Raw genomic sequence first — 17,326 nt, 5'->3', positions numbered from 1 at the left:
CCTCTACCAGGCCAGGAAGCTTGAGGGTTCTGCGCAGTATCCTTGCTGTTCCCAGCACTGCACATTTCTGGACTGAGATGTCCGATGTTGTTCCCGGGATCTGTTGCAACCACTCATCTAGTTTGGGGGTCACTGCCCCAAGTGCTCCGACCACCACAGGCACGACTGTCACCTTTACCTTCCAGGCTCTCTCCAGCTCCTCTCTGAGCCCTTGGTATTTCTCGAGTTTCTCTTGTTCCTTCTTCCTGATGTTTCCAACACTTGGGACCGCTACATCCACTACAACGGCTTTCCTCTGCCCTTTATCTATGATCACGATATCTGGTTGGTTCGCCATTACCATCTTGTCAGTCTGGATCTGGAAGTCCCACAGGATCTTCGCTCTGTCATTCTCCACCACCTTCGGAGGTGTTTCCCATTTTGACCTTGGGGTTTCCAGTCCATACTCCGCACAGATGTTTCGGTACACTATGCCAGCCACCTGGTTATGGCGTTCCATGTAGGCTTTCCCTGCCAGCATCTTACACCCTGCAGTTATGTGTTGGATCGTCTCAGGTGCCTCTTTGCACAACCTACACCGTGGGTCTTGTCTGGTGTGGTATATCTGGGTCTCGATGGCTCTGGTGCTCAAGGCCTGCTCCTGAGCAGCCAGGATGAGTGCCTCTCTGCTGTCCTTCACGCCAGCCCTCTCCAGCCACTGATAGGACTTCTTGAGATCAGCCACTTCAGTTATGGTCCGGTGGTACATCCCGTGTAGGGGCTTGTCCTCTTCCAGCACCTCATCTTCTGTTCCCCATTTTCTGAGACATTCTCTGAGTACGTCATCCGTTGAAGCCTTCTCCTTGATGTATTCATGGAGCTTGGATGTTTCATCCTGGACAGTGGCTCTCACACTCACTCGTCCCCGGCCTCCTTCCTTTCGGCTTGCGTACAGTCTCAGGGTGCTGGATTTGGGATGGAACCCTCCATGCATGGTTAGGAGCTTTCGGGTGTTAACGTCCGTGGTCTGAATCTCTTCCTTTGGCCACCTTATTGTTCCTGCAGGGGAAATATATATATATATATCTTTCCGCTCGGCAATGCGTAGCAACTCACGTGACGTGACCCAACTCTTGCACCATGCACGATATATATATATATATATATATATATATATATATATATATCGTGCATGGTGCAAGAGTTGGGTCACGTCACGTGAGTTGCTACGCATTGCCGAGCGGAAAGAAGGAGCAGCAACAGCAACAGTAAAGTCAACATTTCTCTCGTGTGAAGCTTTCCCACATTTGAAAGTAAAGAACAGAGCGAAACACGGTGGCAGTGCGTGTGTAGAAATTGGCGACGTGAAGAGGGGGCTGGACGAAACGCTAGCTGGTTAGCACGGAAGCTAACCGCGGACGTTAGCGCGGAAGCTAACTGCGAAAAGTCGCTACGCAGCTGGAACCCACGACCAGAGACCAACCAACCAAACGCCAGCGAGCGTGAGGAAGCCGGTAAACCCACTTGCCTCGTTAGAAACACCCAGCAGCAAGCCTACTGGACACGTCACAAACTAGCATACAACCGGCTAGCAACGAGACCCGACAAAATGCCACCCAAACAGAAGCAAGACACAAAGCAGGAAGAGGATTCCCTGACCCTCACTCAAGTAAATGAATTACTCCAGCAACAAAAAGAACTTTTTACGGCGCTCTTGCAACAACAACAGGAAAATTTCAAAGGATTTGTCAAGATGATAATAGACTCAACAAACTCACGACTTGACACTTTTACCAGGGAAGTCCAAGAAATAAAAACCAGCATCAACTTTACCCAAAAAGAGGTAGACGACATTAAAAAAAATCTAATCTGTCAAACTGGCCATTCCAAAGACATGCAAACGGAATTCTACAAAGTATGTGACGGCATGCTTGTATTAACGGACAAGGTGGACTACTTGGAAGGACAGTCAAGAAGAAACAACTTAGTAATTGATGGAATTGAGGAAAAACCGGGAGAAACGTGGACTGAAACAGAGGAAAAAGTTCAAAAAATCCTTAAGGAGAAACTGCTGATACAGGGGCAAATTGAGGTGGAGAGAGCTCACCGCACAGGAAGACAAGACCCTGGAAGACCTCGACCAAGGCCAGTTGTGGTGAAATTTCTAAGATACAAGGACAGATCAAGGATCCTACAAAATGCAAAATATTTAAAAGGTTCCAACATCTACATTAACGAAGACTTTACAGATGCCGTACGACAAAAAAGAAAAGAGCTCCTCCCAAAATTAAAAGCTGCACGTGACAGAGGGGAAACTGCCTACTTAAGACATAACAAACTTATTGTCCACCCCCGCACCAGTACTCCAACACAACAGGCTCGAGTTCAACACCATCAAGCAGCATACTGAGAATTTTTCACTACCCGACAATAAAAACTCTGACCCTACTGAAGCAGGAAATTCACATACCAAAAAACATGGACTTCGAATCCTTTGATGACCCTTCCAACGCTTTGATGACCTCCAACCCTACTGACCACAAGACGTTTGACCCTGAGAACAACTTGGACCCGGACAATAACTTTTTCAAGACCGACCGACCGCGAGGCAGCCAGCGACGACCGACCGTGAGGGAGCCAGTGATGACCGCGAGGAAGCCAGCGACGATTGCAGGGAAGCCAGCGACCGTGAGGAAGCCTGGAGACAACCAGCCTGCGACCACCGTGAGAGAGCCAACGACGACCGCAAGGGAGCGACAGACGACCGAGAGGAAACCAGCGACGACTGCAGGGGAGCCAGTGACCGCGAGGGAGCCGGGAGACGGCGAGCCTGAGGCAGCCGGGAGACAACCAGCCAGCGCGCGTGAGAGAGCCGGGAGGCAGCCAGCCGGCGAGCGTGAGGGAGTCGGCGACGACCGCGAGGGAGCCAGTGACCACGAGGGACCCAGTGATGACGGTGAGAGAGCGAGCGACGACAGCGAGGGAACCAACGACGGCCGTGAGGGAGCCATCGACGACCGTGTGGGAGCGGGAAATTCACATCCCAAAAACATGAACTTCCAACCCTTTGAAGATATTGACTATAAGCCATTCGATCCCGAGAACAATTTGGACCCAGACAATAACTTCTTCAACAACAAACAAAGGGTAACAAACTCTGACTATTACCTGGATGAACAATTCAACACTAATATAAAATTGGAAAATGCACTTTCGGTAATACACTTAAACAGTAGAAGTCTCTATAAAAACTTCACAAAAATTAAAGAATACCTGACTAAATTCAATAAATTTAAAATAATTGCCATATCAGAAACTTGGCTTGATGAAGATAAAACAACTGAAATGGAAATAGAAGGTTATGAAATGTTTGCAACTAATAGAGAAAACAAAAAAGGAGGGGGGGTTGCAATATATGTAGACAAAGCACTTAAATGCAGTAAAATCGAGAGATTGACAAACACAATAGAAAACCTAATGGAATGTCTAACCATTGAAATACACAATAAAAAGGCATCAAATATCATCATAAGTTGCATCTATAGGACACCAGGAACATGTATTGACACATTCAATAAAAAACTAACAGATATGCTCAGTTACTACAACGATAAGAAAACACGAATAATATACAGCAACAGCTTTTTCCCAGTAATCCTGAAACCTAGCAGAATAACAGTTGACACGGCCACATTAATAGATAACATATTTATAAATAAGATTGATCATAAAATGGAAAGTGGACTTCTCATTAATGACATAAGTGACCACCTGCCTGTTTTTGCAGTTTTTCATAATTATTTCGATAGAAAAGCTAAATCAACAACTTGTATAACAGAAATAAGACTAAGAACCCAACGTTCCATCGATGCCTTTAAGCAAGACCTAGAAAAACAAAACTGGACCGAGGTCTACTCAAACGAAGTGTTGGATTTATTATTGTTTAGTAATCATACATTCACGTATTATTCGGTTGATTCTCGTGTCGTCATTTTATGCTCGCAATGAAGAATGCTTCTGCCTGTCAGTATAGTTTGATTTTGCTTGCAAAGAAGAACGCTTATGCTTGCAATCATTAGTTGGCTTTGCCTGCAATGAAGAACGCTTATGCTTTCAATAAAGATTTATCCTTTATTATTTACTCACATCTATAATCATTATATGTTCTTCATTATGTGCTCACTTTTGCTTGCTGTACTGTGTGAGAAGTTAGGGTCGCAACCACCTTTCAGAGGACGTGGCTGGGAAGAGATAACTGTTAAGACTAAACAGCGAGCAAGGCTGAACCGTGAATGGAGACATCAACACCAGCTGCAACGGGATGTTTATGTCTATTTGCACACATGTACGTAAATTGCACTCACATACACACACATAGTCAAACAAGTTCAGTGTGTGTTCAACAGCCCCCACCCTTTAGGTTGGACACACCTATGTAGTAGCTTTTCCCAATAAATGAGGAGGTGAAGGGGGAGATCGTTAGGGTTCCGTGTGGAGAACTGAAACCGAACGCTTCTCCTCGTTCCCTCCTGGTACCAGAATCGAGTCTCCTGTCTCCTCCTTTTGGTTATTCTTGAGTGTCAATTTGGACCAACCTGACAGAAGACCCAAATACAGCGTTTGAAGTATTTCAGTCTACCATAATCTTCTTATATGATAAACATTTTCCATTAACTAAAGTTTCCAAAAAGTATAAAGACCCAAGTAAGCCATGGATAACGAAAGGCATAGAAAACGCATGTAAAAAGAAAAACAATTTATATAAATTGTTTTTAAAATTCAGAACTGAAGAAGCAGAAAAAAAATATAAGACCTATAAAAATAAATTAGTAAATATTATAAGAACCAGTAAAAGAGATCATTATCATGCACTATTAGAGCAGAATAAAGGTAACACACAAGAAATATGGAAAATACTTAACCAAGTAATCAGAAATAGTCCTAAAAAAATGGATTATCCAGAGTATTTTATCAAAGGCAAAAATACTATTTTGGAAAAAACTGCAGAAATAGCAACTGAATTTAATGAGTATTTTGTCAACATCGGCAGTAACCTAGCAAAACAAATTCCTGATCCAACAGACCTGTTTGAAGTGGATAGATACGTAGAAAAAAACTCCTCCACGATGTTCCTTACTGCAGTAAAACAAGAAGAAGTATCAAATATTATAAAAACTTTTAAAAATAAAAAGTCAACTGATTGCTTTAATATTGATATGACAATAATCAAGCAGATTATAGAATATGTAGTGCGACCTTTCACACACATATGCAACCTGTCATTCAAAGCTGGTATCTTTCCATCAAAAATGAAAATTGCTAAAGTTATTCCAATCTATAAAAGTGGAGAAAAACATCTGTTTACAAATTATAGACCAATATCACTACTACCACAATTTTCAAAAATATTAGAAAAACTATTTTCTCGCAGACTTGATAGTTTTATACAAAAGCATGCGCTGTTAAGTGAGAATCAATATGGCTTCAGGGAAAAACGGACCACCTCAATGGCAGTTATGGAGTTTATGGAAGCAATAGCCACTAATATAGACAACAAAGAATTTACTGTTGGGGTTTTCCTAGATCTAAAAAAAGCTTTTGACACAATAGATCACAGTATATTATTGAAAAAACTAGAAAGATATGGCATTAGAGGTGTAGCTTATAAATGGATAAAAAGTTATTTAGAAAACAGATATCAGTACGTGCAACTCAACAATAAAAAAACGAATCAACTGAAAATCACTCACGGAGTACCTCAGGGGTCAGTGCTTGGTCCAAAACTATTCATCTTATATATAAATGATATCTGCAAGGTCTCAAAACTATTTAAATGTGTCCTATTTGCTGATGATACAACTTTCTACTGTTCTGGAATAAATCTGAAACAGCTCCTGACAACCGTAGAAAACGAATTAAACAAATTAAAAAACTGGTTCGACAGAAATAAATTGTCACTTAACCTGAAAAAATCGAAGTCAATTGTTTTTGGCACAAGACCAATCAAACACCAAGCTAAAATTATGGTAAACTCAATTGAAATAGAAAGAGCGTATGAAACCAAGTTTCTCGGATTAGTAATAGACTCAAAACTATGTTGGAAACCACATATCGATAACGTAAAAAGAAAAATAGCCAAGACCGTAGGGATCCTCTGCAAAACCAAGGAAGTGCTAAATAAGAGATCCTTGTACACATTATACACTTCATTATTATTACCATACATGACCTACTGTGTGGAAATATGGGGAAATGCCTGCAAAACAAACACACTCCCTATTCTCAAACTACAAAAAAAAGCAATTCGAATTATTAATAGATCAAAATATACGGAACCCACAAATCCACTATTTATTAAATTAAGTACGATGAAATTTTATGACCTGGTTGACTTTAAAATCGCCCAATTAATGTACAAAGCACACAATAACCTGCTCTGCCAAAACATTCAGAAGTTTTTTGAAATTCGAGAAAGCAACTATGAATTAAGAGGTACCAACTTATTCAAAAAACTCAAAACAAGAACAAACATCAAGCAAAGAAGTGTATCTAGCAAAGGTGTTAATCTGTGGAACAATCTCGAAACGAACCTAAAAATGAGTAAATCGCTTGCTGAGTTCAAAAACAAATTCAAAAAAATAGTACAAACAACCTACACCAATCAGAGTTAAAATGATAAATACTAAACATTAAATATAATGATAAATCAGAACTAAGTTGATAAATAGAGAAAGGTATTGCAATATCCATTATGAATACAAGAAAAAATTGACACAAGAGTGCCAGGGTGAGGATGTATATAATCTCGATACAAACCAAAAGTTGTGAAAATATCACGGTTAAGGGTAAAGTATGAGCCTTAATGGAGACTTCTTATTACTTTTTCTTTTCTGATTGATATAAAAATGATTTAGTAGATATAAACACATAACGGGGTAGGACTAGATAAGTTTTTTTACTTCATCCTACTCCCTTGAACATAATAACTGTGTTGAATGAAGACTGATTTCTTTCTTTTACTTTTTTATCTACCTTTTTTTCTGTCAAATTATTACTGTATATGTTTTATGTTCAATAAACAAACCAAACCAAACCAAATATATATATATATATATATATATATATACTTTATATACTTTATATACTTTATATATATATATATATATATATATATATATATATATATATATATATATATATATATATATATATATATATATATATATATATGTGTGTGTGTGTGTGTGTGTGTGTCTCATCACCTCAAAGTCATAGTTAAATGTCAAAGCCTCTTTGCTGCTTTTAGTATTCAAAGAGTTGTGTTCAGATGCAGCGACTTAAGGTGGAGAATGCCGACCGCGACCATAGTGAGGATTAAGCGGTTCGGAAGATGAATGAATGAATGAATACAGTAGATATATTGATCATCTGTGCATCTATCTATCTATCTATCTATCTATCTATCTATCTATCTATCTATCTATCTATCTATCTATCTATCTATCTATCTATCTATCTATCTCCATATATATATTAAGGGTGTGGAAAATAATCGATATTAATCGATACATCGATGCGCACGTGCGCGATGCGAATGCATCGGCTCATTCACTGGGTACGACGCGATTGACGGGTGAAATCGAAATTCATCACAATACATTGGTGGGTATCGTTGAAATCCGATTCAAGCACCGTTTTATTCATGTTAAACATCACCTATCTGCCCTTTCCTAGGCGCAATGAATGCATCATCATTACTTTGCGTTTTGTGTTGAATACGGACGGAAGCCGTGAGTGTACATACAGTCCAATACACTACTCGCGAAACACTATGGAAGCAGCAGCGAGGAAACTACTTTATTTAATGCACCCGCAACATTCAGAAATTATGTTTGGAATCTACGGCTTCGAAAAGATATATGGAAATCTTGATAATACCTCGGTAATATGCAAAGAATGTCGCACTACGAAGCCATACAACGGCAGCGCCACAAATATGCAGACCACTTAAAACGATGGCACCACATCACCGACAAGGTTCCCGCCCCCTCCCCGTCCAGTTCCTCGTTGGACACCGGAGAACCTTGGCAAACTAGGTCAGGATCAGAAAAAAAATCGCCTATTATTTGGGGGGTCCCCTTGCAGCTCACTGTGACCGCGCAAGGAAAAACTATATATGGATAGTCATCCATACTTTTGGACATTTCATTTTGACACTCAGTGAGAGTGGTCTGTGTACGCTACAACACACACAGCAGCTTTGAGGCTGTGACTGCCACATTGTTTCAATTGTATTTTTTTTCTGTCCTGCGGAGATGGATATTTCATATAAGACACTCAGTGAATAGTCTGTTAGTGTTTACACTACAGCAACAGCTGTGAGTCTCAGGTGCCAAATTGTTTACGTTTTCTTTGCACAAAACCCAATTGTGAAAGGGCTTAAATAAGTTGTTTTACACGTTCTACTGTTTATAAGGAATAAAGTGGTCTACTTTTTGCAATACCATACTGAATTCCATCTTTTTTTAAACTTTTTTTCTTTGCGTATTTGCATCATGTTCAATATCACAACAAATTGCACTGTATCGTATCGTATCGCATTGATTTGAACTAAATGTGTATCGCATCGTATCACATCGGAGAGATATTTTTTTTTTAATAAGGGAAAGAAAAAGATGCATCAATCTGATTGCAATCGGTAGTGCTTCAACAGGGGTCGCTTTAATGCGCAGTGGAGTCTGTGGGAGTCTTCGGTGTACACACTTTCTTTTTCTCCTTCAAATTGCCAAAACCAAACTCACCCCATCTGCATCTTCCCCAGCAGTGTCCTCTTGTTGAAGTCTCACAGCAATCCTTTGCAAGTGCCCTGGTTCATGTCCCCACACGAGTCAGTCACATGCTTCGTTTAGGGTTAAATGGGGTTAGGGTTTATTTGATCCAGTTTTTTTTTGACAGCAACTGTGGACAAAACGAGGCTTGTAAAATTGTACTCGTAAATTAGGGCAGTGCATCGGTCCCACCAAAACTCCCAAACATCAAAGAAGCCCGACAATCGAGATGGTTTTCAATTGCAGTGTTATAGTTCAATCTAGTCAGTCAGAACATACTATCTGAGAGATGTTTCCCAAACAAAGGACGACACTGGCTTTGTGCTTAATGCTGTGAATCTTGTTGTTGAGGACTCTAGTTCTCTGAACGTTTTTAAACAGGCTTCAAATCCTTTTCATTTTATTTACATTTTGGGTCTAATTCACTTTCTCGAACGAATGATGGAGAAGACATTTTTTTCAGTTCACTTTTGCCATTTAACATTTAGACTACTTCTGCTTTCGCGATATTGTCTATTACCAATGTTTTGATAGTTACTGAAAAATCGTAAATAGTAACTAGTTACTTCATTGAAAAGTAACTCAATTGATTACTTAATTCAAAAAGTAATGTGTTATGCATTGCTGTTAAAAGTACCTTTTTAGATCATTAAAAAAAGAACATTCCTTAATGTTTCCATTTATGCCGTCACAGCATAATTTCAATGTTGTATCGAAAATAAAAACTATTGATAAACTCTACAGGTTCTATTAATTCGCAATGAAAAGTTTCACATCGGAGCGGTCGCTGCGTGGGCCCAAAATATTGCAACAACTTGCTTGACAGATTGTGATGTTGACTGATGGCGTGTGGGGAGAAGCTTTTTTGTCCCCGACCCCCAAGTCTTGTCATCCCGGTTGTTAATCTCCAATAGTGTCTGCCAGATGGGAAAAGTTTGAAGTTTGAAAAGTGTATGTTTGTGGATCTCTGATAATGTTCTGTGCCCCTTTTTGTGGCACGGCTGTCACAGTGTATATGTGGGGTGGTGGCGTGAAGGATACTTCACAGATGTGTTGTACACTTTTAATGAAACACTCGGGAGTCTTCCTGTCCTTTACGGTACAATACATATCAGACTGTGATGGAGTTGGTCAGGATGCTCTCCGAGGCTGTAACTGGAGTATATGTACTTTGTGCATGATCATTTTAATAAGGACATCATTTTCAATACCAGTTCAGGGTCAAGACCACCTACCACCCGAAGACAGCTGTGACGGGCTCCAGAACGCACGCAAAAAATTTAAAGGCCTCCAGATTCCCATTCTTTGCCAGTACCCTTGGTGAATTGTAAGTGAAATGCTGTTTTTTGTTTCACAACTGCCACCTGACTGGTATCCCGCCCTGCTAATAGAAACATGTGTAGCAGCCCATGACGCAAATCCTCATTGACAGAAATGTTGAAATTTAATATTTATTTTTACAACATTGGAAAACTTTAAGAATGATTGTGTCATGTTTGTCCTCCTACAGAAATCCTATTAAAACAAAAAAGATATTTCTTATATTACTAGGGTGGCGCTAAAGAGCCGCAAGCGGCACTGGAGCCACGGGTTGCCGACCCCTGCGCTCACCACTCGATTTTTATATATATATATATATATATATATATATATATATATATATATATATATATATATATATATATATATATATAGTGAACTTTGAAAAACTGTTATTTTTGAACTATTTATATATATAAATAGTTCAAAAACTTCAAATAACTATATTAATACGTTATTTAAAAGCCAAGCTAAAACGATGTGCCTTAAGCCTCGTCTTAAAAACGTCAACAGTCTCTGCAGACCTATTTGGGGATCAAAGTGTCTGAATGCAGTCTCACCATGTGTTTTGATCCTCACCCCTGGAATAATTGAAAGTCCAGTGCCAGAGGACATCAGGGTCCGCTACGGCATAAGAGTACGAAATCATAAAACACACAGGGAGCCAATGCACTGGTGTGATGTGTTCCCGCCCTACGGTCCTTGTCAAGACTCCTGCGGCTGAGTTTTTGAGTATTTGTAAGTTTTAGTTTTTTTGTTGTTAGTTGTTTTTTCTTTTTTTTTTTTAGAAACTTTTGAGGTGCTGAAACACATGTATACTATTTGAATTCATTTAAATGGGGTACTTGGTCATAAATGAATTAAAGTTATAAGTCAATGAATCACTGTACTGTACTGCACTGAGGGGGCATCCTGTTGTTGTTTATTATGCTGCAGCTCTTCCAGTTGACCACAGCACTCAGCGGTATAATTTATTTCATTTCATATTTTTACACGGAAAACATTATACTGTGTTGTACAGAAAACTAAAAATTTGCCTTAAATATCCGCGAAAGACGATCCGTGGAGTAGTGGGGGTAAACCGTCATTGACAAGCCGGCTGCCTGACTGCGTGCAAGGCTGGAGTCATGTTCCCACAATGCAACGCGCAGCTGTCATGGCTGCCCGCTGACTTCTCACGCTCCACATGGGTGCAAATGAAGATAATATTTATGTCAAATCATTTTGACGGATAACGTACATCGTTTAGAGTTGCATTTAAATCCCGGCTAAAACAGGAAGAGCGAGCAAGACCAGACTAGGAAGTTGCCGCCGTCAAAATGTTGCTCGACGTGGAGATCTCCATCCTTCGAGGCTTTCTCACACCAACCGAGGAGACGGCATGGAAACAGGACATCTACAACGTAACAGGTTAGACAGCAGAATACCTTTTGGACCAATGTGCCACGCAAACATGAACCCTGTCGTGGGGGATTGGTGTCATCACCTGGCAACGTTGACAGACATGCACGCGGGTCACTACTCTCTGAAGGGAAACAATCACGCTATGCTTTTTATTATTATTATTATCATTAGTCTAATTATTATTATTTTAAGCATCGCTCCTGAAAACGAAAAAAATACCTTATTCTCTCACTTCCGTGGTTGATCAGAAAGGATTGTGTCGGGAAAAAAGCCGGTTCGTCGCGAACAACGTCGTGGTTGACACCATTCAATAATTCACAGTTTTAACAACGCTTATGAGTACTTAGCTAATGGAAATATACTTGAAAGCAAGCACTAAAAAATGCATTTGATCTTGCGATTTCCCGTATGTTGCTATGCTCTCACCGTTTTCATAAACCAAACCTTATGTTTCATCCAATATTGTTTCTTTGCGCAACCATTTCAGTGCCATATATTTTTGCGAAATTCTGATTGGGGTTTGGCTGGGTACAAGACTGCTCTCAATGCAGCCCTCTGTCACCTCTTTCTATTCTCTTTCAAATACTTTGATTGCAATTCCACTTTTCCCAAACTTTGAGCCAGGCATGTTCAATCTAAGAATACTGCTTTGGCCCCATCTTCTGGCATCTTTGTGTGAATGAACTACGTTGAATTGAGGTGAGGCGCTTCATTTAGCCAGTCCATAGCTCGAGGAGCTTGAGGCAAAGGAATGCCCTGGGGCCACATCCAGGCCGCTCAGACTCTGATCACACCCCAAAAGTGAACCTTAAGTCAAAGTAAAACATAAAATCTGAGGTTCTTTTATTTTGAAAGTTGTGCTTATAATGTGCACAAGTGTGGCCCCCAATACAAACAAGATATTGAATAAGACCTCGAATGAGAGCGATAACTTGTATCTGCAGTGTTGCTAAATTGGCAACATTTTCGCTATACAGTGGTACCTCTCTACTCAGGAACGTCTCTTCATACGAAATTTTCAAGTTACAAAACACCTCAACAGGAAAATATTGCCTCTTGTTACGAAATAAATTTCAAGATACGAAAGGTAAAAATACAGTATGGGTTGCAACTCGCAGCTCCGAGATTCCTGAACACAACATACTAACACAGGTAGCTGCTCTGACATTGGCTATTACTGAGCATCTTCCTGGAATCCCATTGGCTAAGAGGGGGACCTCTGCCATATGTGTCTGTGGTCACCTCTGGCAAATATTTTTCCAAAACAAGACAGGCAAAAATGACAACAGTGGTCCTAATGTTAGCAACATTCATACAGTATTTCCTGCATGGCAGAATAGGGAGAAGGTTTTCCCTGAATATACTTCATGCAAATCTCGAGATTCATGTATAAGTCATCACTGTATGGTTATACATCACTGTCCATAATATGACAGTGTGCTTCCCACTTATTACTGTACTCATGAGGAACGGCTAAAATGAGTTGTTCTTCGGTGTACAAAATGAATGTTATCATTTTTGAAGTGTCAAGACGTCACTTTAATGACGGTTAATCATTTTATATTTCCTAATTATGACAATACATACTATAGCTACATGCGTAGCAATTCATTTCGACAAGAGAATATGCATAATTCATTTCAAAACGGTGTGTGTATTCACCCACTAAAATTCAAAAACTGTATGATAGCATTATGTCCATTCATCCTTACACTTGGAACATTTTATTCTTGGACACTGTATATATATATATTTTTGGTCAAGTACAAAATGACCTCGCAAATAACATGAAAGTCAAGCCATTCAGTTACATCCACAACTTTTATGCTTTGCTTATAATTGCACACATTGAAGCCTTGAATAAGCATTACCGTTATGTCTTTGTAATACTTAATTTTTCTTCTGCTATTTTCAGTATTCTTGAGACTTACCGGGTTAACCTGGGATCTCAGAAATTGATTTTCATGCCATGTCATGTGCAAATATGGGTTGATGCAACCAAAAAAGACAAAAGTCCTTGGATCTTTGTAACCTTGAATTTTGAGGAAAGAAAAATTCCTTGAATCCTTGAAAATAAATAGAACTTTAAAGGTCAATGAGAGAATAAATGAACAAAGAAGTAAAATAAAAACATACTAAAATAATATAAATTGAAAAACACGAAAAACAAATGTTCCTGTGCGTTTTGGCCTCTTAGGGACAGTGTGATGCAGTATGTGTCATTGAAAGGGTTGTTTTTCAACAGCGTCACAATTTTATGATTCAAAACAGTCTCATTCATACATTAGAGTCTGGATTTCAATCACACCACAGCAATGAAACTGCACTTATTAAAGTCTTGAAAAACATAAATCTAAATAATGACACCTTCAAAATAGCACTGCCAAGATTTGTCCACTGGTCACAACAATGTTGACCATCAAAATCATTCACAATGAATTTCAAAGTTGTTGATTTATTTATTATTCGGCGCTTTGTTTGTAGTTTGTTGGCTGTAGTTCGAGGCTTTGTGGGTAAGACATTGTCATGGTGAAGCCGTGTTAACAGCAGTCAGAAAGTTCGGGCACGTTTCAACCAAAACACTTTATACCTGTAAACTTCCCTGTCATGTCAGCACGGCGGTGATAAACGAATATTGAAAAGGAAGCATATTGTGGCTGATGACCGATTTAATTTCTGTCATAGGGACAATCGTGTCACCAAGCTAGCATTAGCACACACAAGCTACCCTGTCAGGTTTGATACATATTGTTGGATCTACGCTGCATGATGGAGGCGTTAGTCAGCAAACTCACGCTTTTTAACTGCCAAAACACAATTCGTGTATGCCCATGATTGACATTTACCAGGCGCCCCTCACAATTACTTGGTGACCACACAGTTTTACATTTATGAACTCGCACATAGTAGCACTCGAAGCAAAAGAACATGACATATTTGCCACAAGCCCTCCATGACAACACATTACAATAAAACACATAACCCACAAAGTTCATCATAATATGCTTATTTATAACGCCAAAACCAAATTAATAACCAATCCAAGAGTTTATTTTTGTGTTTTTTAAGCCCCTACCCTACTGAGCGGTGAGCAATTATGTGTTCCATTAACTTGCAATGCACGTTTTTGCAATGTGGGAGGAAACCGCAGTACCCGGAGAAAACCCATGCAGTCACATGCAAACTCCACACAGGAAGGTCGGATGTGCTAACCAGTCGGCCAGCATGCCTACTTAAGTACATTTCAGTTTCAATACTTACTTTTTTTTTTTAACTTACCGGTAAGTTAGGACAAGTTGAATCACTACATCAACTTTTACCATTCCTTTTGTGTGTGTGTGTGTGTGTGTGTGTGTGTGTGTGTCTGTTCGGAACCTCAACTGAAGTCCTATTTTATTGATAAATCCAACTAGTTGAGACTATGAATCAACACCACCTCCTCTGTTTGCAGCCAGATCGTGGATTCCATTTTCCACTGCCCATCTTTAAAGCCCTCCTCTAAACTCACTTGTATTCTTTGGCGTTCGACTCAGCATGACTTAGATTTGTTCTTGATTTTACTGCTTGGTGCTTTCTACCGCCTTTATTACTGATTCGTCTTACTGTTTATTGTGTATGTTAAATCGCTCCATGTACAGCACTTTGTATGCAGCGATGGCTGTTTGAAAGTGCTCTATAAATACTGTTGACTTGACTTGACTATTGCGTCAAGACAAGATTAATAAACAGTTTCACACCCACGCTGTAAGAAGGAGAGATACCGCCGCTCATTCCTACAGACTGCTGTCAGGCTGCTGAATAAAAATAACAACAATAATAATAATAATAATAATTAAATGATGTGATGTGTGTGATGTGAAAAACAATTGTAAATAGCACTGCGATTTATCCATTTTGTATTTATATTGCACTTAATTGAACGGTGTTTTTTTTTTCTTCTTTCTTCTTTCTACCCACATTCTAGCTGCTGGAGGCTGTAAATTTCCCCAGTGTGGGACAAATAAAGGATATGTTATAATCGACTGAAATCTGAATCAGCAACTGTCATGCCCATCTTTCATGGCATTCATAGTTACTGGACAGTGACAAATATAACAGCTAAGAAACATGACTTTAATGAAAGGCTTTATCGTACAGATATGCAGATCCTGAGATCACGACAGCATTGATTCCAGATTGCCATTTATCAACAAGCTTGTGTTTTCCTCTCAGTCTGGCTTTACAAAGAAGAAAACAGCCAACCTCCAGCTTTGAGGTGACTGATTTCTATTTCTCTTTGGTGTGTTGGCAGCATTTCAGCTGGCAGACTTTTTGTTTTCCTTCAGGCAACGTGTGAGATTTTTGGCATTTACAAAGTGAGATCTTATACGTGACAGTAGATATTCCAAGAAACACATCAATGGGTAAACACGGCTGTCGTCTGAACATGACAGCAGCTGTGTTCTTGTAATAATGAATTGCGAAAAATTTGTGACTGTTGAAGCGCCAACCAAACAGTTTTCAAAAGGTGTGTGATGACCCTTTACGGTTTGGCACTGCCCTCTTCATAGCTTTAAGTAGTGATGGGACGAAATGGGTCGAGGCTCCGAAGCTTGTGTCGAGTAATGGGAGGGGCGTTTCCACGAAGCTTGTATCGAGGCGTGCTTCATTTCGGGCAAAGCCCGTAAATGATGACGTGTGAAGCCTCGCCGGCCGGCTGAATCACGTGTATGGGCCGACGCATAGCAAACACAATACAGACTACGGTGTAAATAGGTTGCAAAAGGCAATGGCGTTCGCCTGTTATCTCACATTTTGTGGATTTCGGGCTCCTGGACTTGTTACACCTGTGCGCAACAGTGCAACGAGTGCAATCTTTTTTCGAGCCGTGCCCGTTGCTTGCGATGGAACATGCGCGAAAAAGGCGATCCTCCCCTGTAAGGGAACATTTTGATTTGATTGCTTCCAATCAGGTAAGGGAGAAAAATGACATTAATTTAATGTGACAATGCAGCTTTTCGTTTGTTCTTTTTTCTAACTTTATCTAATTGTTATTTCACAGGTGAAGTGTTTGTTGTGTGCAGGGGAACTTGTATACAACAATAACGCCTCATCTAAGTTGATGCATTATAGAGCCTCGCATGAGAGCAAGGAGAGCCATGAAACTGGGCCATACCAACCCAGATTTATATAAACTAGCACTCGCATTTCTCTGCACCCTAGCTTCATCTGTGCCTTGTGAAAGAATATTTTCTAAAGCTGGTGAAATATTGTCCAAAAAAGAACCCGATTAAAGCCAGCCACTGTGGGAAAGCTTTTATTTCGAAATAAAAATGAATAACAAATTATCTTTAGCACTTGTTGTATTTTGTTCACATACTAAATTACTAACACAAGCACATTCATATCTTTGTCTTAAGCAAATAGCCATTGAATTCATAACACTGTTGACCTGTTGGGCTTCTGGACCACTTGATGGCGCCATAGAGTATAATGCACCATGAAGCTTTGCTACATGTGCAAACCAATTGGCTACAAAGCTTCATTGCTTCATGGGGCTTCATTTGGCCATGACTAGCTTTAAGACAGGTGTCACCAACATTTTTGAGGGTGAGAGCAACTTCATGTGTACCGATTGTGTGAAGGGCTACCAAATTGATACACGTCTGAAATAACATATTTGTCCAAAATACCTTCAATAATATGAGGATGTGTTATTTTTAATACTTGATGATTTAAATTGTCAGACTTTGATCGTGTTTCGAAATGTCTCACAGTACTGCCAATGTTTGCATTTTTAAATCATAATTTCTACT

General features: G+C 39.7%; 1 protein-coding gene across 2 annotated transcripts in view; it reads left to right on the top strand.

The window, feature by feature from the left end:
* The first annotated feature begins 11,246 nt into the window (after nt 1–11,246).
* Nucleotides 11,247–17,326, top strand: part of ttc27 (tetratricopeptide repeat domain 27) — a 78,871-nt gene continuing 72,791 nt past the window's right edge. For both annotated transcript variants that reach the window (XR_007964978.1, XM_052081037.1), the window contains exon 1: nt 11,247–11,537. Coding sequence is in view for 1 of the 2 variants with exons in the window: in XM_052081037.1 (XP_051936997.1) it covers nt 11,447–11,537 (91 nt within the window). In the remaining variant the exon portion in view is untranslated. The remainder of the gene's footprint in view (nt 11,538–17,326) is intronic.

The sequence above is a fragment of the Hippocampus zosterae genome, chromosome 11, assembly GCF_025434085.1.
Source record: "Hippocampus zosterae strain Florida chromosome 11, ASM2543408v3, whole genome shotgun sequence".
NCBI lineage: Eukaryota > Metazoa > Chordata > Actinopteri > Syngnathiformes > Syngnathidae > Hippocampus > Hippocampus zosterae.
The sequence above is the reverse complement of the archived record's forward strand: the minus strand, read 5'-3'. Positions and strand labels throughout refer to the sequence as shown.